Raw genomic sequence first — 25,268 nt, forward strand, 5'->3', positions numbered from 1 at the left:
GGGACGGCTCCTTTAGCCTTTAGGCCACCCTACTGGCCAGGCAGAGGCGAGAAAAAAAAAAAAGAGCAGAGGATGTGTTAAATTGAGATGGACTCCAGCCCAGATGTCAATTTGGACCCCGACTTGCACTTAATCTAAGGAGCCATATCGAGGTTCGGTTTGGGTCAGCAGCACAGCTTTGGAACCAGTGCTGCAAGGCTGATGTATTGTGCTCAGTGAAAGGAAGACTATCACCGTGACAGGATAGTGGATGGTATTGATTAAAGGCTAAGCAAATACTTCATGTTCCATCATAATGGTTTGTCAGGTTTTTTTTCCATTTAGCACCACAACAGCAGTTATCGCTTGCAGGGAGGAAGGTTGCTAGTGGAGATTAATACAGCAGGTGTTGTCAAGTCCAGCTGCTACACTCGCAGATGTTCTTCTTAGAAAAATATTTGGCATTGTTCAGATTGCTGCCTCAACATGACCAACATCAACAGAACTGTCAGCGCTGACGCCTTATTTAGTGTTAGCAGAGCCTTGTTTTATCTTATTTATCTTGTCTACAATGTCCTGTTATCCACCCTTTACCTTTTGCATATGTGTTTGTGTATATGTGTGTATGTGTGTGTGTGTGTGTGTGTGTGTGTGTATTTGTGTGTGTACTGGTGTGGTGATGTCGGTAGGCTTGGTGTACCCATGAGGAGGCAACATATGTTTTGTAAATGTTGCTTTTTTTTTGTAATTTTTTTTTTCATTGAAATTCAAATGTGTAATTTAGTACCGTATTTTGATGTGTTTGTGCATGGAAAGTATGATGATGTAAGTTATAGTAGACTTTAATCCTCTTGGCCACTAGAGGGTGCTGTTTACTTATAAATATGAGGCTATGCGCTAGGTAAGTGCACCCAGTGTTGCAAACATCCAGCTGGGGACGTATCATGTGGCAGGTCACATGGATGCACAAAACGAAAAATGATTTAAGACTCAAACTGTGTCCGCAAAACAAATTTATCATTGGCGTCACTGCGGTAGAATCAACAGAAGCCAAGGTAAAATACACAGCCACATCCATAAACACCATGAGCAGTGACAGCATAACACAACTTCCTGACTGTTTAATAATACGTGATTGATTGCTATCTTAATTTACCCAGATTTAGGGTAAATTAACAATTATGTCTTCAACTACTGTTTTTCATTATAAGGCAAAAAAAAAGGTCTATAGTCTCCCTATGTTTACAAACAAATAAAAAAATGACTGCACTAAACTACATCTAGAGCTCATATTTTATTGTCTTTTGTGAGTGTGTGTGTTTGTGTGTGTATGTGTAGAGTCAGGCATTTCTATATTTGAAGATCTCTGTCATTATTAGTTTTTTTTTTTTTTTTTTTTTTTTTTTAGTAATATAAATAAATAAATAAAAGTAAAAAATGCCTTTTGTATGTGCCTCTATGTACTTTATGTTGACTTTCTAATGTCAAGGTAATTTGATCTAGCTTAAGTATTTTTAAATTAAAGTGGTGAATGAATGTTTTTATTTATTTATTTATTTATTTATTTTAAGAGTGGTGTAAGATGAGTAGTTGCATTTGGGTTTATGTTTCTCTCTCTCTTTTCTGCCAACATTTTTTTCTCTTTTACAACTTCTTTATTGTCTGAGTTCAGCTTCCTGAATTTCTTTCTTCCTTTTTTTTTTTTAAGGGAAATAAAGTCTGTGTGTGTTCCTCATAGAGTGAGTGTGAGCGAGCGAGAGAGAGAGAGAGAGAGAGAGGGAGTGAGAGAGAGTTGATGGAATGCTGTGATGTCATCAGCTCAGTCATACACACAAAGACAAGGAGGACCCACAGACACTCTGACTCTCCAGCTTAGTTAGCATACTCTGCTGTGGAGCGGCTGTCTACATCCCACTGTGAGTACTTCCTTCTTGAGAAAATTCTCCTCTCTTCTCACACTTCCCGCTTTGTCCTGTATCACTTACTTTCTCCTTTTCCCTTTCCCCCCTTTCCCACTCTCTGTCTTTGCGCCCTACAGTGTGTTTAGTAGAGAACAATCTGTATTCTACCAGTGTGATAGTTCTCAGCCAGTCTCAGACAAGCTTTCTTTTCCCTCCAAGTGCTGCTTATGTGGTAGCCATTGTTAGGCTACCCACTGTGATTGGAGGAGTCCATTTCAGCTCCCTTGTAAAGATAAAAAAAAACTGGTTCATGCTGTCCTGGGCTATGACCCTGTTGATTTGTTACAACAAATAAATGACAATGTTAAATGGAGCCGCTATCTCATGGGAGTTTGAGAAGGGGGAAAAAAGAAACGGGGGCTGGAAAGGGATGTGTGTGTGTGTGTGTGTGTGGAGGAGAAGGAGGGAGGTGGGCCACTGATGACAGAAACAGTCCCATTCCTTTGGAATCTCCTCCCATTCTGGGCCAGAGCCTCTCTGTACACTGACAGTTTGGAAAGAGGGATTGAGCTCTTCCGTATTTCTAAAGGGAGGAACAAGATACCCGACTGCAAAAGAATTTCAAAAGGAATGACTTGGAAGAGAAACTTACTACATGTAAGAAAGGATGGGTAGAGAGAATACACAGGACGATCCAACTTTGTGAAAGAATGTCTAGGCAGCTTCATCATCTTCCAGATTTTTTATGTTATGTGTTTTTTTTTTCTTGCAGAGAGTCGCGGTGATGGCCTCCACAGTCAAAGGAAACTGAAGTCTAAGGGGGGAGGAGGGAGTATCAGCACAGCACACAGAGGAAACAGGATTTTTGCATGTGTGAGTGTGAGTGAGTATGAGCGCTTGCCCGTGTGTGTGTGTGTGTTTGCATGTAAGAATGAGTGTATGTGTGAGTGTGTGAGGATGAGTGCGTGCCTTGATTTGTGAGGAAGAGCTTTTGGGATAAAGAAGCTGCGAATAACTTCCTCTGATGACATTGGACTCCAAATCAACCTACCCACCTCGAGAAGCTGTTGGCACCTCCTCCCTCACTGCTTGGCCCTGCCGGTGGCACCTAGTGGACCCACCGCCCCACCACCAACATGCTGCAGCAGATCCTAAAGGACATGTACATCGACCCGGATGTGCTGAACGCCCTGAATGAAGACCAGAAGAAGACCCTGTTCCTGAAAATGCGGCAGGAGCAGGTTCGACGCTGGAAAGAGCGGGAGGAGAAACTGGAGAGAGAAGGGGGGAACGCCGAGTCCAAGAAGACAAAGCCAAAGACAGGTAACCATTCCCACCCGTCACTGCCAACGCACTATCTTTACTTCACCCTGTTTATGTGCAACTTTAAGTCTTTCAACTACACTATCCCTCACACCTTAAATGAAGTCTCTGACGGAGAGCCATCTGGCCCTTTCATCTTCAGTCCTTTTAGTCAAGATGTTTGCACAGTTTGCTGTGTCTTAGTTGACAGAGAGCTACAGTGTAGGCTGAGGCTGAGCCGGTTTAGCTCTGACAGAAATCCCATGCTTCCAGACATCCTGTTGTTGCTGTGGCTTGTGTTCCCTGTAACTTAAACAGCTATTTGCCAACATGGGCATCATGGGAATTTACAGACTGGGTTGCAGGATCACAATCCTGAGGTCAATTTGGCAAGTGGAGAATTAAAAAAAAAAAAGACAGAAAAAGAAAAAGAAAAAGAAAAAGAAAAAACAAGCACCAGCTGCCCCAAACATCCCAAATTTAGCAGAGGCTGAGACATGGCGGAAGACCTCAATGATACTCTCATGCGGAAGAATGAGTCTCTGAAAACAATCCAACATTAATGATTCACTATGAAATAATCTATGGATGCTTAAATGTTTGTTTAGTTGATTTATTTAGTTGATGACTTAATATTGTCAACAGCAGTCTGTCTAGTGACCATAGATGTCCACCTCTGTGTGTTTTGGGTGCCTGACATGTCTATATGCCACATACCACCAAATTTCCGTTCATGGACAGTAAAGCTTTTCTATTCTGTTCTATTCAGCTCTCAGTTAGATGCCAATTAATAGAAGCCACACAGCAGAAACACAATAAAGCCGGCATTGTTGTGTATGTATTATAATCCAAAAGGTATATATAGAGGTATTATGATGATAGGTATTACAATAACAATGACAGTATAATATTGCAGCAAGCTTTGTAAGAGTCAGTGTTAAATGTTTGAAAATGTGTGTTTACAGATGCAGGTATATTCATCCTGTGTTGCTGTCTGGCCCTGGCTCAGATCATTTTGTTCCTAGCCAAAACCAAGGACAGAGTGTAGAACTTAAAGCCAGCACAGAGGGGGAAAAAAAAATCACAGCGTCACAGATACTGGTCATGCCTGGAATGTTTACTTGATGGAGAGTAGATGGCTGATGAAAACTTCAGTAGGACAGACAGAGAGGAAAAGCAGAAACACCAGCCAAGAAGAAAACGCACAAGTAATATGGATGATAGATGGATTTGTAAGAAGAGAGCAGGCGATTGAATTTTCAGTACAAGCTGTACAGTATACATTGCACACAAGTGTCCCCAAACAAAACAATGAGGAACTCAGGAGCCTGTCACTCTGTCCTCAAACTGGTTTGACGCATTTCTACAGAAGCTTGTCTGGCTGCATTTTCACTCTGGCCAGTCCCTGTGTGGGAAATCAGTGATGTAATGACTCTGACATAGATTTTGCTCTGTTTTAATTTTGAAGAAAGACTCTTGGATAACAAGGCAAACTACTAAAGAAACTTAAGTGCCAAGGCATGAAAGCATGCGGCCTTTGGTGAACACTGGCCCTAATATTACTTAAAGGCAATTAATAGCACTTTGTAGTCGGTGCATTAATTCTGATTTATAGAGAAATTTGATCCATCTTGCCTAATAACAAAGCACTTATTATCGACAATCATGCAGAGGGAGAGTACAGTGCTCTCTCTATGTCTTAATGACCAAGGCAGCTGTCCCTGTGAGTCAGCTGCCCTCAGAAACACTGCTCCATACTGTAGGAGAGAGAGAAAGTGCAGCTTTATGTCACACGGCCACAGTTCTCTGCATCGGCCAGAGGAAATGGCTGATGGTTACAAGTCTAGTGTTACTGTGTAAAATAGGAAGTGAGTCAAGACCCAATCCTTCAAACAATTAAAAGGGAGCAAAACAGGAAGCATGCAGGAAATGTATGTGTGTGAAAAACAAAGAGAGAGAGAGTTTGATTGTATCAAGAACGGTCTTGTGTTTGAGCCCACATCCGAGCTTGTTTCTAAGTGTAGGAACAAGTTCTGTTTCTGTAGGCGGCTGTCACCAATGCACTTTTAGCCTGTAGCCTTTTGTGATCATGAGACCTTTGCGTGGTAAACTCGTCTGCAGCGTCTGCTTCAAGATGATTTCAGGCCAGTGAGCTTTTATATGTGTCTGGATTTGAGGAGCTATATCCAGATATAGCTAGATATACCCAGCTGTATTCATTTCTATAAATCCTGTTTTTTTTTTTTTTGTTTGTTTGTTTGTTTTTGTTTTTTTCAAATAATGTAAATCACACTAGTCGGAGATACTGACTGTTGTGATCAAATTTTGGATTCAGAAAGGATGTTACATGAAGCATTACATACAACATTCAGTTCCTTTTTTCAGGAATGGCATTTATCTGTTTTTGCAAACAAACTCGTCATTCGTGCCCATGTGTATAGGTGTTCGTGTACGTGCATGCTTTCCAAATGAAGCCTGTAGGCGGACTGGTGACGTTCGAATGTGTCATTGCTCAGTTTAGTGTTTCTTAACACCATGACCAAACCCTCTCCAGATATGTAACCTTGGGCTTGTTCTATGCTTATGGACAAATGTCTTGTTTCCTTGAGAGGACAGTTTCACCACATTATTACATGCTACATTTGAAATGACTGTCCACTGTATAAAGGGGAATAAAAGAAGAGCACAAATTAGGTGACAGCATGATAAATATGTCCAGTCACCGCCTGTGCCTTGACAATGGCGTTGTAGTGGACAACAAGACAAGATGGCGGCGCCCTGTCCGGCTGCGGCTGCTTCGGCTCCCGGTAACATAGCCACTTTATCGGTAATTTCGCCATCTAGTTCAGTGTTTTTAGCATCACAAATTCAGCGAAACAGTGCTAGAATAGTATATGGCCGGCAGTTTATCATTAGTATTAGAAAATTTAGCAACTTAGACCTCGTAAACCCTGTAAGCCCAGAGACGCGGACCGTTCTACACAACCTCGGTCTGCTACGCCGGTCAGATCCAGCGGATCACAGAACAGCGGAGTCTTCCCCCAGCGCAGGCCACCCGCGGAGACATCGGAGGCGGTGCGAGAGGAAGCAGAAGCGCGGTTGTCGCGGTGGACTTACAGCTAAGCTAAAAGCTAACCCGTTCCGACCGCCGCTTCCATCAGTCCTGCTCGCCAACGTACGCTCCCTGGAAAACAAACTGGACTACCTGAAGCTGGACTTAATCACGAAACGGGAGACAAGAAACTGCTGCATTATCATTCTCACCGAGACGTGGCTCAACTCTTCTGTCCCGGACACCGCCATCAGCCTGGACGGGCTAACAACATTCAGGTCCGACAGGAGCCATGCTCTCACAGGTAAAACACGGGGAGGTGGTGTTTGCATTTACACTAACAACAGCTGGTGTAACAACGCTTCTCTGGTCTCCAGTCATTGCTGTGTGGACATAGAGTTTACGATTGTGAGATGCAGACCCTTCTACCTGCCCCGGGAATTCACCAGCGTCACCATTGTTGCTGTTTACATTCCGCCCAGCGCTAACTGTAAACAAGCCCTGAGTGTTCTTTACCGTGCCATCAGCGACATGCAATCCACACACCCGGAGGGCGTTTTTATTGTTGCTGGGGACTTTAACCAGGCCAACATGAAGACTGTGCTTCCGAATTTTTACCAGCATGTGGATTTTGCTACTAGAGGGGAGAATACACTGGACTTGGTTTACACAAACATCAAGAAGGCATTCAGAGCAGCCCCCCGCCCCCACCTGGGCTCCTCAGACCACCTCTCTGTTATGCTAATTCCTGCATACCAGCCTTTGCTCACCAGGGAAAAGCCGGCTGTGAAGAAGGTGAGAGTGTGGCCTGAGGGAGCCATGTCTGCACTGCAGGACTGTTTTGAATGCACCGAATGGAGCATGTTCAGAGAGGCTGCAACAGACAATCAACACACCAATGTGGGGGAGTATGCTGCATCTGTGTCAGGCTACATACAGTGGTGCATGGAGGAGGTTACAGTCACCAAGACTATCATCACACGGGCCAACCAGAAACCTTGGATGACTAAGGAGGTGCGCGAAAGACTGAGGGAGCGCAATGCTGCATTCAAATCTGGTGATGCGACGGCACTCAAATCAGCGAGGGCAAATCTGAACCGTGCCATCAGAGTAGCAAAGCGCGCCCACAGTCAGAAGATCCAGGGCTTCTTCCAGGACCCCAACAACACCAGACAACTGTGGCAGGGCATCCAGACTGTCACCGACTACAAAGCCACACCCACACCCTGCCAGGATGACATCAGCTTCCTCAATGAGCTCAATAACTTCTTCGGAAGGTTTGAAGCTCTAAATAAAAATCCTGCGAGGAAAGCTACCCCCCACCCCGATGAACAGCCACTCAGGCTTGAAATCACTGCAGTGCGGAGAGCCCTGAGGAAGGTCAATGCACGGAAAGCTGCAGGCCCTGACAACATTCCAGGACGGCTGATCAAGGAATGTGCAGACCAGCTGGCCCATGTGCTTACAGACATTTTCAACATGTCACTGAACCAGGCTGTTGTCCCCCCGTGTTTCAAGTCGGCCACAATAATTCCAGTGCCCAAGAAACCAGCCATCACATGCCTTAACGACTTTCGCCCCGTTGCACTTACATCCACCATCATGAAGTGCTTCGAGAGGGTGGTTAAGGACAACATCATCTCCATACTCCCCCCATCATTCGACCCGTTCCAGTTTGCATATCAGCCAAACCGCTCCACGGAGGATGCCATCTCCACTGCTCTCCACCTGAGCCTGGAGCACCTGGAAGGAAAGAACACCCACGTACGGATGCTGTTCCTGGACTTCAGCTCAGCATTCAATACGATCATCCCCCAGGACCTGGTATGCAAACTGGAGCCCCTGGGCCTCAAAACCTCCCTGTGTAACTGGCTGCTGGACTTCCTCACCGACAGAACCCAGTCTGTCCGTGTGGGGAACAACACCTCCAGTGTCATCTCCCTGAACACCGGCTCCCCCCAGGGATGTGTTCTGAGCCCCCTGTTGTTCACCCTGATGACCCACGACTGTCGCCCCAGGTACAGCAGCAACCACATCCTGAAGTACGCGGACGACACAACAGTTGTGGGCCTCATTCAGGACGACAACGAACTGGCTTACAGGGAGGAAGTGCAACACCTTGTGGACTGGTGTAAGGTGAACAACCTGGTCCTGAATGTCGATAAAACTAAGGAGATTATCGTGGACTTCAGGAGATCCAGACCCAGCCACACACCCCTCCTCATCAACGACACAGCCGTGGAAGTCGTGAGCACTACCAAGTACCTGGGGGTGCACATCACCGACAACCTCGGCTGGTCACTCCACACCTCCTCCCTGGCGAAGAAGGCACAGCAGCGCCTGCACTTCCTACGGCGGATGAGAAGAGCCTCCCTCCCCCCTCCCATCCTAACCACCTTCTACAGAGGGACCATCGAGAGCTTGCTGACCAGCTGCATCTCCGTCTGGTCTGGGAGCTGTAGGGCCTCAGACTGGAAGTCTCTGCAGAGAGTGGTGAGGACGGCGGAGAAGATCATCGGGACCTCGCTCCCCCCCATCCAGGACGTAGCAGACAGCCGCTGCCTATCCAGAGCCCACCGGATCATTTCTGACCCCACCCACCCCCAGCATGGACTGTTCTCCCGACTGGCGTCTGGCAGAAGGTTCCGCAGCATCCGCTGCAGAACAGCCAGACTCAGAAACAGTTACTTCCCCCTGGCCATCAGACTGCTCAATGCCAAATAACTTGTCATATGGACAATACATTTCTGTGCAATATATCTTTACGGAGGTATGGTTTCTTCAGGCCCAGGGTGTGTAGCCCAGTCCGGGAAACACCCCTGGGATGAGGAGAATTAATTACCTCCTATTTGTGCAATAACCCCCCCCCACCCCCACCCCCCCTCCGCCGCCCGCCCGCCCAGCAGCTACGTATGGACAATACATTTCTGTGCAATATCCCTTTATGGAGGTATGGTTTCTTCAGGCCCAGGGTGTGTAGCCCAGTCCGGGAAACACCCCTGGGATGAGGAGAATTAATTACCTCCTATTTGTGCAATAACCCCCCCCACCCCCACCCCCCCTCCGCCGCCCACCCGCCCAGCAGCTACGTATGGACAATACATTTCTGTGCAATATCCCTTTATGGAGGTATGGTTTCTTCAGGCCCAGGGTGTGTAGCCCAGTCCGGGAAACACCCCTGGGATGAGGAGAATTAATTACCTCCTATTTGTGCAATAACCCCCTCCCCGCCCGCCCAGCAGCTACGTATGGACAATACATTTCTGTGCAATCTTCCACTGTTAACACTGTTTAGTCAGTTGTTTTCTTTTTCTGTTGTTTACATTCTGTTCTTATTGCACTCATTATTATTTACACTGGTTATTCAGTTGTTTACGCTGCTCAGTCCGTTGTTTACATTCTGTTTTTATCTAGTTATTCTCAATTGCACTCATTATTATTTATACTGGTTATTCAGTTGTTTACACTGTTTAGTCTGTTGTTGTACATTCTGTTTTATCTAGCTATTCTAAATTGCACTCATTACTATTTAGCTCCTGTTTTTTAGCACTAGTTATATAGACCATATCATACCAGTTATATAGACTATATTTATGTATAATATTTATATTTATATATACCTAAACGGTCCCACAATTCCATCTCTGCTGTAATCCGGAAGCCAAGCAACGACATTTCGTTGCCAAAATCTCACTGCTGTGTTTTTTTGTGCAATGACAATAAAAGAAGTCTAAGTCTAAGTCTAAGTCTAAGGTGTCACTTTGTGCTGATAGCCTGTTTACCAAAGTGTGATGTGACTGCTCTGTTTTCAGAGTCATCCTGGTATGCCCAGCTGGAATGCTATCAACAGCACAGGCTGGCAAAACCAGTTCACTATGAATGTTCACACACATCGTCACAATGGTAGTGACATATATATGCGTGTCTGTGTGTGTGTGTGTGTGTGTTTGTGTGTGTGTGCTCTAATTTTTCTGTTTTGGTGGGGAGTAAATGTCTTCCCACAGACACAAAGACAGACAGACAGATGAAAGAAAAACCTCCAAAGTCAGAGAATAATTCCTGACCTAATTTCAAAAATGAAGTAGGTTAGGTGAGGTTAGTTTTAGGTTAGGGTTTGACATTTGGGAATGAATGTCACAAGTATAGTAATTCAAAGGTGTGTATGAGAGGGTGGGGCAAAATAAGCTTCTCACCTGTCCACTCTGGGTTTTTTTCCACCTATGTGAGGCTGGATTCTGCGTCATCAGTGTTTCAAACTTTTCTTATTGGGTCCCACCATCTGTTGCTCATGTTCATGTATGAACCAGCACAGCAGTTTCAACTTATCCAAAGGCCTGTTGATAAAATGCCAGGGGTAGCGTCGAGCAGGATGCCCAGTGAGATATATGAGTGTGGGAGGGACTTCCCACTGGGGGCTTGTGGAGAAAATATCTCTCATAATTCAAAATAGGACTCAAAATATCGGTGAATTCAGAGAAAGTCCTTTTGGTAACAACAAGGAAGATTTGGTACATGAGACACATTGTTTAAATCTCACTTGTGAATTGATTGATGTGTATGCAGCAACTCTGTTTAGCATTACTGACAAGTGAAAACAGCCAGGGCACTACATGTTTCTCATAATATGAAACTTGCACAGCAGTACAAAGGTTTTTTCACATGGGAATGGAAGACCTATTAACTATTGTTTGATGATTTTAAAGTATTGACATTTTTTAATAATGTTTTTCAGCAATACTATTATAACTTACTTTTTCCCCATAAAAAAGTCAGTTGTATTTTGTTTTTATTTTTCATCCCTTGCACTGGTTATAAGCCTTGCTCTGTGTAAATAGTCTTTTAATAATTCAAAGTCTTTTACTTTGAAACTATATGGCCAACATTAGCTCATGTGTGTTTGTGTGTGTGTTTCCTACAGCCAACAGTAAGAGTGTGAGCTGGCTGCTTGGCAGGGATGGAGACGTGGCGGTCATCGTGATTGGAGAGGTGGACGAGCTAAAGACCTCCAAAATCATCAGCTCAGGGTTTGCAGAAAAGAAGACCCCAAGTCTTCAGAATAATGATTGGTACTGCACTTTTCTACCTCAGAACAAACAGTAATCAAACAGACACGCATTGCAAGTTTTCACCTACACGTAACGTGGTGGTGTTACTGTGGAAGATAGCATAACTTTTCACTGGATCACATAGGTAAACAGTTACTATTAAAGTGCAAGTTCATTTATAATGGGACTACAGCAGGACTTTTATTGCACTTTATGACTAAGTCCTAATTATAAAAGTGAATTAAGTGCTTTTTGCCCACAGTTTTGTAGATAAAAAGATCAGATAACCATTTAGAAGGCTTAATTTTCAGCCTGTTTTTAATCCACATTACTGCAGCTAAAAGATAAGGATTTTCTCTATCAATTAAATATTTAACTTTTGAAAAAAAAAAAAAAAAAAATAGCATGATCCCTGACTTGCGCTGCATGTTGCCATGTATGTTACAAACAAATAATGTGCTGGTGCAGTTATCTTCATGATTTTACTGGCCATCACTAGCTGTACTCCACAGATCAATAGTTATCTAATTTACATCAACCTGTTATCATTAATTACCACCTGATCCACTAATGACTCATAACAACATCTTGTTCACAGGATGTAGTCTAATAAGCTTTCACACTCAGCAGTTTCTGCTCAAACACTAATTGTGGTGTGGCAATAAAAAAAAGAAAATCCGAAAATGTATCATTGAACTATGATTTTCTTTTGTCACGTGTCATGTAATGAAATTATGTTAGGCTATGCGAAAAAGCAGAGTGAAGAGAGAGAAGAGACTGTATAATAACTCGTGGCATTGCCCATTTATGTTTTACAGCCATCAGAAAACTATCTTGAAGAGCAATTTGGTACACAGAAAAAACACAGAACCTGCCAGGACTGAACGGGAGAACCTCCCTCCTGCAACACAACAACCTGGAATACCACTTAATTTAAAGGTGTGTGTGATGTTCATGTATGTGTGTCTGTGGTCCCCTGTTCCTCCAACACAATGTCTGTCAGAGAGATGTCTGTCTTTTCCTTTTAAAATCTCTGTTTGTTTGTTTGTTTTATCCCTTCTACTTTCTCTCATCCTCTCAAAGCAATACCACCATCCCATACTTTACATCTCCCCTCATTTCATTTTGTGTACTTTATTAGTTTTCTGCAGGTCATTCATGTTTGTGGAAGCTATCATTTGCTGGCTTTTTAGGCATTGCTGGTTTGAGCTGTATTTTGCATCAAAGTAAGCAGCCAATGCATATCACTTTCCAGAATGGTGATATCTTGGGTACCTGTTTGTATGTGTGTGTTTGGCTGTCCGGCTGTTAGCGAGCTGTTGATTTTGGAGTTGGGGGGGATGCCTCCTTTTTCACGCTACCTTAAAAAGAGATTTGCTGTGTTGTCATGGTAACCGTGCACACACTGAGCCAGAGTGAGCCTGGGTGGACAGTCTCATCTGGCCTGATCACAATGATTCTCCACGCTCAAGCTGCATGCCTCTCATTCAGTATTTATATAGCAGCGTCACAGCCATTCACTAATTTTGCTGCAATCATGAAGTCCCAGTTTGGATATTATAATTTTTTTTTACAGGATTCAGTGTTTAATGAAACATTTTGCAATCACACAGCAAACATAAGATCTAATTCAAAGTTAAGGAAGGTGATGTTTTCCCCTTTCATCTCATCTAACATGGCACTGTTTCCCCCAACAGGGGAAATGTGAGGAAGTGGGCAGTTTACTCCCTCTGCAGGTGAGTTGGGGGAACTGACTGCTGTAATTGTCCACTGAGCTCTGTGGGTTACGCTGCCCTGTAATACTTGTGTAATGTCTTTGTTAAACCCACAGGTGTCAGTGAGTGAGCACGCATCACCTCCAGCAGCAGAGAAGGTATTTTGCACTGTGAGAGATTTGTGCAACTCCTGTCCAGTTGCTGTTCTGTGATTTTTCTTTTCTTTTCTTTTCTTTTTTTTCTCAAAGAATTTAACTATTCTTTGTGTTAGTTTGATATGCCTATTCTCTGACAATGTTTGATCTAAAGCAGTAGATTATTAATCATTTAGAAGTTTGTCATCCAGACTGAATGCTACATTTTAAAACATTTGAAAAAGCAAAGAGGGTGTGATTAACAATATAGGCGTCCACTCCCCAGCTCTTTAAAATGTGGTTTCAGAGCGTCGACGTGTCGTCCAGAGCAGTACCACCCTCTCTGAGTAACAGGAAATGGTGGTTAGGCCAGCTGTCCTCTCACTCTCTCAGCCTCGCTCCAGATCGTCTTTCTCCCAGCATTCCCCACTCTCTGTTCCAGCTTGTCTCGGCTGCCTAAGCCCTCCTAGCTCTCTCTGGGGAACAGCTGAACTGAACTGTCCTCCCACTGGCTCCATCATCACTCCAGCCTTGGGTTGTCTAGGGAGTAGGCTTGTGCTCGCTCTCTCTCTCTCTCTCTCTCTCTCTCTCTCTCTCTCTCTCTCTCGCTCTCCATTTTTCTCCCTCTCTCGCTCCTGCTTGTGTGTTGTGTGTGTGTGTGTGTGTGTGTGTGTGTGTGTGTGTGTGTGTGTGTGTGCGTGCGTGCGTGTGTGTGCAGGTGACACGTACTGTGAGAACAGCTGAATCACCAAGGCAAGGCAGGATTTCTGGGCTGCCCCAGAACAGATGGTTGATGAACTTGATCAGGGAATTAAAACGCCAGAGATAGAGAATGCGTCAGTCGCAGATGGATTGGATTGTGGGACGGTCTCCTGAGGTTTGGGCGAGTGAGCGCTCCTCTGTTCTGTCTTTGCCCCTCCTCTTTGCCACAGAAGGAAACTGCCCTTTCACTCCTTATAGCTATACCAGACTCTTCGCTTTTACAGGCCCCTACACATCCCTGGCCAACGCTGCTTATGCGGCAGTAAACATCCACACCTTAGGAGCTTTGGCTGCTCTGAGAGCCAAGAATTCTTGACTAAGCCTGCCTTTCCAAGATTCATTATTTTGTTGAATGTGTCGTCTGTAGATAGAATTATTTGTTTTTTGGAGACAGGCAGGGGCTGGTTCTGTACTGCAGATGTAGCTGTGCCTGTTGCTAGTGCTGCTGCAGATTTCTGGGGTTGATTTGAGAAAAAGGTGTTAGAAAGGGAGGGAGGCAGACTCAGAGCGGAAGGGAGAGGAGGAGAGAATCAGATCGCTGATTAGAAAGGCATGAGATTAAGAGGGAAGATTAGCGAGGCAGGTTGATGTTCAAGTCGCCTTATAATTTTCCCTCCACACACCCTCAAACTCTTAAGCATGTGGTCACAGTTATGGCATTTTGGCACAGCGCAGTCATTTGGGAGCTGTAATTTGGAAAATCATTTATCCAGTGATTTAATCAAACATGACAGTAATTCCACTGTATGTCAATTAGCTGTCAGCAGTGATGGCTCTCTTCTGTCCCCTTTTGTCACTCTGTCCCTCTGCAGCCTGAGTTAAAGTCAGGCAGTGCTACTGAGGAGAAGGCAGCTCCCCAGCCCTCCATCTGCTCCAGACCTCCCATGAGAGTGAGCCATATCAACGTGAGACCAGCTTCTGCAAACGCAGGGCTGGCCTCTGCAAACACGAGACCCGGTCTTGCACATCTGAAGCTGGCCACTGCCACGACATCCCCTGTTCCCAGCAGCACTGCCAAAACGGACTCTGGACTAAAATCACCCACCACAGCTGGCTTCCACAAACAGGAACCCCAGAGGCCCCAGGAGTCACAAGGTGGCAAAGGTGAGCGATTAGATCATCATGGTTTAGGTTACATGCTGGGTCTTATATCGACACAAAAGAGCAAGAAAACCTCTATTAACCCAGTGGTTTTCAAAATCCCCAGGGCTGTTTGGAGGGCTTCCAGGGGGTCCTCAGCAAAACTGGGAATAGTTTTATTTTGCTACAATTTAATTAACTAGAAATTGTTTAAAATGTATGAGGATTTTTTTTTTTAAACATTATGTTTTAATCTTATGACTTGGAATGCATTTGTCAGTGTTCAATTATTGCATCTAAACAATTTACAGCAATACATTGCACACTGTTTAAAAGCTGCTAGACCTGCTAAAATATTCAACTGAGAAGAAAATGTAGAATAAGCTAGAAATTTGATGTTTGACTCTACATCGTACTCATTGTCATCTGGACGCACTAATTAATTACGTGCATATATTTTTTTCAGTGCTGTCTAAATAGTCCTTATTTCAATTTTGCTTAGAGCACCCTCAGCACAAACCAAGTTATCTTTTCATATCAGGGTCCACAGGGCAAATCACATAAAATGGGTTTCCATTTTAATGAAGTGCTTAATGAAAGTCAAATTGGTTGTCCAGACCATGAAAAAATCTGAAAGCTACATACCATCACATTGCATTTCCATGTTTGTTGAGTGGCGTTTTTTTTTTTTTTTTTTTTTTTTTTTTTTTGTGAAACTTTCATGCTTATCACCCCTCTTCAAAAATCACTTAACATATACAAGCCATTGCTGCCTTGCATAGAGAAAACAAAAATGTGCGGCTGTCGCTGAAATCAATTTTCATTCAAGGTGCATGAGATGTGCTTATCGTTTGTCAAATTCTGAAAGGCTTTGGCTGCCTGGTTAATCAAGAGCAACACAAACAAGAACATACTAACAATGACTCACCCCATCATGGATGAACACAGCCAATGGAGACTAAGCATAATAGCATTACACAATTAAGCAACATCCTTGAGAGAAACAGGTCATGCTCTTCTCAGCTGTTTGGGAAGTATCCAAGACTACCTTTCCCATGACTTCTCGTGATATTTTAGTTGCATGTGTCCTTTATTAGATAATGCATAAAGTGGAGAAACACATAAGAAACTGGTGAGGGGTAGGTGACTTACAACAAGTTTGTGAGCTGTATTTGACCCAACAATATTGCAAGTAGCTTATAGGAGAGCCACCACAGGCCTCCGAGCCAGCAAGTGAACCCTTTCCAGCACTTCTTCACCGAGTAATAATGGCTAAACAGTGCTGAGCAGAACCAGTCTGAACAAAGTTCATAGTAGATAGGTTTCTCAGTGCTGCAGCAAAAGAGAGGGATTTACTGTATTTTCCCAAACCCAGTGTGCTTGCCAAATAGTGCCTCAGCCCGCTGGAATCTTTATGGACTGGCAGACTAAAAAGAGGCCAGCCTTGAGGGGAAAAAAGCTTATGTGACTGGGATTTGTGTCATGGTCCCACATCGCCCCTGCACACCTGCTTGTTTGCGAGCGCCTCTATTGTCTCCGCTGTGCTCAGGGGCGTACATTAGCAGCAAAAATTTGAATAAACATTGTAGATCGGCAACTGGAGCTCTTTGGCCAGTAGACAGCGGCAGCCACATGAAACTGGTTTAGTCAAATGGAGTGTGTAGTCACTTATAGCCAGATCAAGTCTGATCCTGAAGGTGACAAGAGATGGAAAACACAAGTCCTTCAGCAGCAATATTGAGGAATATTTATAGTTTATGACAGACTTAATGTAGGCTGCATTGAGAAATAGGAAACCCAAAATAGTAGTTGATGCTTCTATTGTTGGTGTGTCAGAAAGCTTTAAACTCACATGAATTTACTTACCTTACTTTTTCTCTGCAGCTGAGTTATTTGGCAGGATTGTCAGATCAGCCCAACGCCAAAGCTGCATTTTAATGGCATCATGCATTCACTCCCTGTGAAATGGCTGGTCTGACATCATGAGATAGTTTTATGAAACTTAAATGTAGCCAAAATGCCACTCCTCATTTTACCCAAACTTGAGCTTAATAATCTAAGACATTTGTTAAATCCTTGGTCCTGCAGCACACTGTAACATACATAGAGATTTAATTCAGTGCACACAATGTTTATACACAAAGACAGGCACGCCAAGATGAGGGAAAAAAAAAAAAAAAGAAAAACTCCAACCTTGTATACCTTTCCGCCCTGTCAGTAGGTTCCCATTCAAACCAGGTATTGTTTGATCACTGCTGAACAAAATCTTATCAGTGGTACTAAAAAATGGCAACAACTGAGTCTGTTTAATGCTAAAAGTCATAAAGGAGGAATGGTAGCAAAATTAGCCGATTAACAACACCCATACAAACACCCTTACATTTAAACTGGAACAAAGGTAAACAGAGTGCAGAGGCATGAAGGTCATGAAGGAAAAGAAAATCCAGCAGAGTGACTACAAGACAGACCCAGAGTTTTCCCCCTGACCAAGATGAGCAGCTTTTTCTTAGGTTTTTTAGCAGCCGCTCTAATATAATTGATCTCCCTGGCCACTATCTAATCTCTTGCCACTTGTCGCAGTTCTCTGGGACGCTTGAATCAGTGTTTTTGTGTCTTTTGTCTTCTCCTCTCACTCTTATATTGCTGTCTTTGACTGCGCGGATGTTTGTTGTCTTAAACAGTGTCTCATTTTGGGATCCAATCAATCCTTTCTGTAGAACAGCTATTTTAGGATTTACATTGAGATTGATAGTTCCCTCAGTGAATCTCATGTTACACAAATAACCTTTTTTTTTTTTTTATCACATTGATATGGTGCTTCCCATGTCTCCTGGCTGAACTGAGCACCCAGTTTCATGAATTGCCCACATACTCATTCACCATACTGTGTGACCCAGTTCTGCAGAAAGATAGAGCATACAAAGGGATAGTTAGCACCATCCAGTGGAAAAGGAGGATACTGTTGGAAAAAAAAATCCAGTCAGAAAACTTAATCTCCACATGGTCCCTCTGCTGGAAAAATGCTGACCCTACAAGGAAGTGAGGGGGCTTGTGTTGATCCAGATTCACTTCACCCAGAAAAAAACACTCCCAGATTTTGTGCTGATATCTTACTTGGGTTCAGCATTAAGATGCCAATCTAGCTGGGTTTTCTCATCTAGGATGGAAGCTGCTTCAAAAAGCACACAGTGAACTACAGTGAACTGAATATATATATATATATATATATATATATATATATATATATATATATATATATATATATATATATATATATATATATATTTCAGGACAGTTTAATTGGAACAGATTGGGACAAGATTTCAATTTGACAAGTCCATCTGGACTATTGTTAACAAACTTTAAAGAGAAAAATCATATATTACCTCTCATGTTTTTTTACTGATACCCTCTGAACATGCTGATCTTGAGAAGTTGGCTGAATCAATAACTTGCTTAATTAGTGCTGCTCAAAATTAATGCAAAAAATATTGGAGGGTCCGTATCCTCATGTTGGCTATAGAGTGTGATCATTTTATTAGAACTAAATACAAAGGTCCTATAACCAAATTAATATTGTTATTCCTACAGTTCATTCTAGGTTTATAAATATTGGAAAAATTTTTTCCAAAAGTGACACTCCAGAAAGTTAACACACTCATAATAATGTCATTAAGTGAGAAATCCTGGAAACGCTCCATTGGAAGTGAGTGGGAGGCACTCAACACCTTGACGGTATCTATGACATTAATTAACACTGTAATTAAATTAAACAATTTTTTTTGTTTTGTTTTGAAAGCTCAAGCATTAATTAATCTGTTGTCACTGAAGCAGTACAAGGTGTTATGCTTTGAGATTAGAGACTTTTTTTCTTGCTTTGGGAGACATTTACTCGTGTTCACAGATATCGATTGAGCTGTCTACTGTGATTAGACTAACATATTCAAATGTTGGTATAAGGGGGATTTCTACTTTGATTTTAGACGTGATTGAGTTTCTCTGCCCCTGTTCGGTCATCAATTATGCATGTACTGTATGTATGCATGTGCACTAAACTCAGTATGTACACCATAAGGTCATTTGTTGATCAGCTTGGTCAAAGAAAACTTTATTTACTTGGTATTTTAACAAACATGTGGCATGTGACAAGAAAAGAAAAGAGGGGCTTATCGATACCACAGGACAGGGTAAAACCAGATAATAACAAAAACAGAATCAGATAAAAGATGAGCAAGATAAAAACACAAAAAAACAAAACAAAAAAAAAAACAGTTATGTGACTTTGTGTGTATACAAGTGTTTGTGTGTATGTGTATGTCTGTGTGTGTGTATGTGTGTGTGTGTGTCCATGCATTTACCCACACATATTTGTGAGTGGACAAAAGATCAAGGGGTGACACCGGGGCAGTCCTCTGGAGAAACAAGTACACAACAGACTGCAGGAACATTACAGTGGGCAAAGATAAAGGAATGGCTGGTGAGGTGGGAGTTTAGGTGGGTTGTACACAGCAGTGCATAAATGGGCCTTGACTCGGGACACAAAAATATTGACAAGTGTCTTATTCCCTGACAATAGCAGGAAGCTTGTTCCAAAGGGAGGAGGCCCTGTAGGATGCGGCTCATGCCTTGTCTGTTTTCTTTTGAACGTGGGTAATGACATGGAGCCCTGCATCCTGTAAGCGAAGGGTATAACCTCCTAGAAACTACTGTAAGTAAAGCAGTAATATGCTGCCTTTGAACTTTTAATATCGACTTAATCAATATGTGCATGTATAGTAAGCCAGTGAAGATAGGATAAAGGTTGGGTATGTGCTCACACTAGGGTTGTCAAATGACTTACTTTTTTAATCGCATTAATCACAAGATAATTTGTGGATTAATTGTGATTAATCACATATTGAAAATGTATTAAAAGATTCACTTGCTTACTTGGTATAGTGTATTTTGGAAACAATTGTTGTTTTGCAGGGTTTATATTATGGATTCCCTCACACAATCTGATGTTTTTCAGCCTGTTGTCTTCAACAACGCAGATGGGCCAACAGTCCATGGAAATCCAACTATGAGTATTGGAAGCCCTGAGTTAGCAAAAGAAATGTGTGGCATTACTGATATTTTAAACTCATGCTCTGATGTTGCAGTGTGTCCATATGACTTTATTTCAGTCTAGAGATCCACCAGGAAGCCGCTTGAAAGAAAACTTGTCGGTATTGACAGTAACTTCCTGCTGGCACCATGTGCTGCATCATGTGTGCCGTCTCGTGGGGTTAAGGGCTAAAACTGGGTCAAAGTTCAACACTTTTAATAATGGATTAGGGTCCTCAAATTCATCACATGCTTTAATGCATAAACTTTGACATCCCTAGTTCATACAGTTAGAGAAGAGAAACAAATATATATAACAGCATATTTTTGTAGATTTTTAGTAAAGGCATGGGTAAGCCTGTGTGCTGTTCTGGATGTTGCTTTAATGTGACTGTCAAAGGTCAGGATCAAAGATACCACCGATACATTTAACTGTGCAGCCCCCAGAATTAGGAGAGACGCCTGACAAGTGATGTCTTTGCAGGTTAGTGCCCAGAGTGTGTATTTCATTGAATATATATCTGCATTGAAGAGAAGAAAGTTGCCTGCTACCGACCTACTCTTGTCTACAGTACAAGATCCAAGTTAAACTTTCTTATATCACCAGATGTTCCTGCTCTGTTAGTTGTACATCATTTGCATAAAATGTAAAGAGACTGCCATAACTATGGATAATGTTTCAAATATTAGGGGAGAAATGTAGTCAGTGGAATGCAGGATCTAAATCTGAACTCTGTAGATGCCGAAATATTTCCGTATATGTTACATATATATGTGTGTGTGTCTGTGTGTTTGTGTGTGCTAGTTAGGTTGGGGGGCATTCAGTTCAGGGAAGTGTGCATATGATGTGAGGATATAGAGTATGTGTGGGCATGAAAGTGTATCAATCCCCAACAGCTGGCAGTATGTGTGCGTATTTGTGTGTGGGTTTGTGCGTGTGCATGTGTGTGTGTGTGTGTGCTCATGTGTGTACACTCATCTCTTTCCGTTGCCTTTCCTCTCCCTCTCTTCACCTTCAGAGGGAAGGACACACATTCCAGCGCTGCTTCCCGACTCTGGCCCTGGGCGACGCTCGGCCAGAGCTGATAAGTGACAGGGGCCCCAGCCCCCACACAGCCCCCCCACTCCACCCCACCCCCACCTCCCAATAAACACGCACACACACAAATACACACAGACACACACACACACACACCTCCCCTCCTCCTGCCCTTCAGTCCACAGACATGCTGCTCCGGAATTCTGCCCTCTGCCCCACTTCTACAGCCCTTCCACCCCCACCCCTGCACACACACACACACACACGCCAACGCATCTCCGCTCTGCCCGGGACGAGGGCGTCTTTAAAGAGATAGATTGGTCTTTAATTTTGGTGCGAGCCTGGTCAGTGACACTGCGCCCCACCCCCGTCTCTTTGTCCTGCCTGTACATTTATGAGCTGGACTGGGATGTGAAGAGTGGGCGTCCAAAAGCCTAGTTGGAGAATCACGAATCTTCACGAGTAATTTAATGCATATAGAGTGTATTCATTTCACAGCTAACTCCGATGATATATATTTTTTCCCCCGCACTGTTAAGAGTCCAGCAGCTGATCTTTCAGGTTGAGTTTCAGGCAGCGCGGTGCAGCTTTGAGTATTTTTGGGTGTGTTATGGCATATGTTTTATCTACGGGAAGCTATTAGGTTTTTGCCTCATTTGATGGCGTTTTTTTTTTTTTTTTTCACACGTAAGGCATAATCTACAAAGCAAAACATCATTCTTTTGTCATTATCTCTTTGCCACAGTCCTTGTGCAATGGTGACGCTCTGTTTTTACGCTAACACCAATGCTCGCTCTCCCTCTCTCTCTCTCTCTCTCTCTCTGGGTATTAAGCATTCCACTCAGACCAGCACCAAGGCTCTGAGCTCAAAAAACTCTCTGACCATGAGTGTGTATGTGCCTATGACTCTGTGTTTGCCAGTGTTTGTGTATCAGTGTATGTGTATCTGCGTGTGTGTGTATGTGTGTGTGTGTGTGTGTGTGTGTGTGTGTGTGTGTGTGTGTGCTCAATGCGTGCTTGACTGTGTGTCTGCCTCAATTGCTGGAGCCTATCCAAGGTTTCCGTGGTGACCGCACAACACAACGAGACAATCAGAGGCAAGCCCACGCAGCGCGGCAAGAGGACATTAACACAGGAACTGCGGGTCAGGGGGCAGAGGAAGGCAGGGCGAGCGAGGGGGAGAGGAAGATGAAGAGGAAGGTGGAGGGAGGTGTTAGAGCCACAGGGGAAGGAGTGAAAGAGTGAGGGCAAAGAGAAAAAGGAGAGTAAACAACAATAAACAATAACACAACCTTAAAGGCTACTTTAGGCCGCTCTCTTCCATGCCTGCAAGACATCAAGAGCTTTAAAGGTTTCCTGGCCCCAGGAGTGCCTGTGTGGTTTTGGCTGTACCCTGCCTCTGTGTGTGACTCTGTGCTGTGGTGTTAGTCAGAGATGGCTGCATGCGTGACTGAATCCATGAGCAGGAGGGCTGCGCGAGGGTGTGTTTGTCTGTTTGTGTGCTTGTGTGTGTGTCTGCATGTGTGCGTGTGTGCATGCATGGACCTGAATGTAATGTGAGAATCTGTGCGTCTTTTGAAATTCAACTGTTAGAAAACGTGTGTATGCTTGTGTATATTTTCACTCTGCGTGTCTGTATTTGTGTGTGAGTGTGCTTGTGTGTGTCTGAGTGTGTGTGTGTACGTGCGCGAGCGTTGTGCGCACGCACGACGCAGGCGCTCTCACATATCTCTGTCCCCCGGGGATGACGCTAAAAATATGTGGCTCCTCAAGCCTTCTGGTGTCTGAGCAGCGTCTGTCTGCTCTCCATTGCTGTCCCTCTGGCCCTCCCTACCTCCTCCCCCCCGTTACTCCTGTTCCATCCATTCCTCCCTCAATTACACCCTCTCCCAAACACACAGTGCCTCGGCAAGCGTACACACACATACACGCACCAACTACACCCAGCTGTGTCCCTGCTACACTTCCACTGAGGATGACCTCTGTTCTGCTACAGCCAGAGTGGGATAAGAGGGAGGGGAATGAAAAGGGAGCATAAAAAAAAGTAAGGCAGAAAAGAGTGAGGAGGGAAGGGGTAAGCACAGAATATGGAGAGAAAAAACATGTAGAGGCTGGACTTCTGCTTTCCCAACAACACTTACACGGGTTTCAAAAAATGTTATACAGCATAGGGTTGGCGGTGTGTCACCCTATAGCATCAAATCTCGATTTTCAGAGCATTCTGAACAAATCACTCTCTCTCTCTTTGTTCAGATGTCCATGTGGCCGAGGCACCTCGGGGAGCCACATCTGAGGAGGCCAGATCAGCAGGGAGCGCGGCGACCTGCGCGGGGCGTGGCCGGGTGGCTCAGCTCATGAAAACCTTCAGCGTCGAAAGCCCAACGCCCCCCGCACAGACCCCATCCCGCAGCAACAAGCCCCCTATTCCCAGCAAACCTAACCACTTGCGTGTGATGACCACACCCTCTGTAAGGTAATGCACACACTGCAGTGAGCACATCACCCAGCCGACTCCACGGATCCCCGTGCTTTAATAAACGCCACACTGGACACTGGCGCACACCCAGCGTGGAGCCTAAGCCAGCAGGTTAATGGGATGGGCTTCTCCACAGGTGGTTCTCAGAAATGGTAATACTCTCACCATTGCAATCACTCCCAAAGAAATGCAATGAAAATGTCCTGCTTGAATGTTAGGGTTTTCTTTATTTTATAGTACTGTAAACACTCGCTGTGGGAATGAAATTCCAAAGCAATTGATTGCAATTGAATTTTGTCTTTGCATCACTTACACCCCCTCTACTTTTTATGTATTTGCCAGGGACCTGATGACTATCATGTATTCACTTGCTGATTATGCTTTCCAAACTTTGTGCAACATGTGGATAAATAACCTCTCTTTTTAACATGTGTTTTTTAAATCTTATTTTCAAAGCCTGTACACTCAAGATGTTTACTCACAAGTCATTCATGCGACGGTCTGCATTAACTAATATGCAGAAAGCATTGTGCTTCTTTTGTTTTGTTTTGTTTTTTTTTTGTTTGTTTTTTTTTTTCTTCAATTTTTAGACAAGCTCTTCATTTCTGTGTTGAACAAATGAATGGGTATAGACAGGCAAAACATTGTGGAATAGGGTACAGTAGGGTCCTCCTTCATCCTGCTGTCTCCTCCCTGGGAATAGCATATAGGCTTGTTTACTTGTCACAGTGCAATGTATGTTTTCCTCTGCCACCTGGCAATAGCCTCGCTGCGACCTGTTGTGGACCAGTGACAGTGCCAAATGCCTCGTCTGTCTCTCCCAGCGGATCAAACCCTGGCAAGTTAGACAGTTGCTGCCAAATAATCATGCTCAGCTCTGTGTTGCTCTTCCATTATTGTTCTCCATTTTCTCAGTATTCTGCTTTACTGATATGTGTGGTTGTACTTTGAGTGTTTTTTATACTTTCTGCAGGGAGAAAGATGTTTTGTAATGGGATATTTAACACTACTAAGATGCTCATGTGTAATACTGAGTGACATCTGTGTTGTCTGTGATGTCAAGCTTTTATGGTGCAATGAAAGAGACAATAAAAACATACAACATAACCTGTGCAGCCAACGGTGAGCTCCCTAAGGAGAATCCTTTTTGTATAGAATATTTTATGAACCTCTCTGTCTCTCTTTCTCTCTTTCTCTTTCTGTGTGTGCACGGGTGTGTGTATGGCCAAATTAGTGTTATTTTCTGTGTTTATCCAACTTACACTGGAATGAATATTTTACCTCTTTAGCTGAATTTGTATAAAGTGAAAAAACTAATACCAACTCTTCATATTTCCTAAGTGAAATAAGACACCATTTCCCTTTTTAAGCTTTTTTTTTTTTTCGGCTTATTGTTTGCCATGCACTTAAACCATGCAAACGAGATCTGTACTAATGTCATAATTTCTGAAACTAATTGCAAATGCATGTATGACACATTGGAAACATCAACACCTACAACATCTACAACATCGCCATGTGGTGCTGTTATAGGATGGCTCATACCAAAAAAACAAAAAACAAAAACAAAAACAAAAAACATCAAATCATTTTTAAATATGTCCAGCTTCAGCAAGTAGATCTGCATGCATAACCAGGGCCATTTGTAAAATTTGAATTTGACTTTCAGCAGGGCTAAACATCCACCCCCACACTTAT

At 43.5% G+C, this 25,268-nt stretch overlaps 1 protein-coding gene across 3 annotated transcripts; it reads left to right on the forward strand.

The window, feature by feature from the left end:
• Positions 1-1,809: 1,809 nt before the first annotated feature.
• Positions 1,810-24,685, forward strand: LOC115371530 (SH2 domain-containing protein 4A). Of its 3 annotated transcripts, none has more exons than XM_030068958.1 (8): positions 1,810-1,895; positions 2,653-3,203; positions 11,153-11,300; positions 12,098-12,218; positions 12,977-13,015; positions 13,111-13,152; positions 14,703-14,994; positions 23,348-24,685. In XM_030068958.1, exons 2-8 carry the CDS (start codon positions 3,017-3,019, stop codon positions 23,569-23,571), a joined length of 1,053 nt encoding a protein of 350 aa, XP_029924818.1. In that variant the 5' UTR covers positions 1,810-1,895; positions 2,653-3,016; the 3' UTR covers positions 23,572-24,685. The 3 variants fall into 3 exon arrangements, with proteins under 3 accessions (XP_029924818.1, XP_029924819.1, XP_029924820.1); XM_030068959.1 differs by lacking the exon at positions 1,810-1,895 and adding an exon at positions 2,397-2,537; XM_030068960.1 differs by lacking the exons at positions 1,810-1,895; positions 2,653-3,203 and adding an exon at positions 5,892-5,989.
• Positions 24,686-25,268: the final 583 nt, after the last annotated feature.

This window comes from Myripristis murdjan, chromosome 14 (assembly GCF_902150065.1).
Source record: "Myripristis murdjan chromosome 14, fMyrMur1.1, whole genome shotgun sequence".
Classification (NCBI taxonomy): domain Eukaryota; kingdom Metazoa; phylum Chordata; class Actinopteri; order Holocentriformes; family Holocentridae; genus Myripristis; species Myripristis murdjan.

Excerpts from the sequence above, each read along its gene's own strand:
- LOC115371530 (XM_030068958.1), top strand. The coding sequence starts at position 3,017 with ATGCTGCAGCAGATCCTAAAGGACATGTACATCGACCCGGATGTGCTG. Across the intron at positions 11,301-12,097 it reads AGTCTTCAGAATAATGATTG|CCATCAGAAAACTATCTTGA; the intron begins GTACTGCACTTT and ends TATGTTTTACAG. Across the intron at positions 12,219-12,976 it reads GAATACCACTTAATTTAAAG|GGGAAATGTGAGGAAGTGGG; the intron begins GTGTGTGTGATG and ends TTCCCCCAACAG.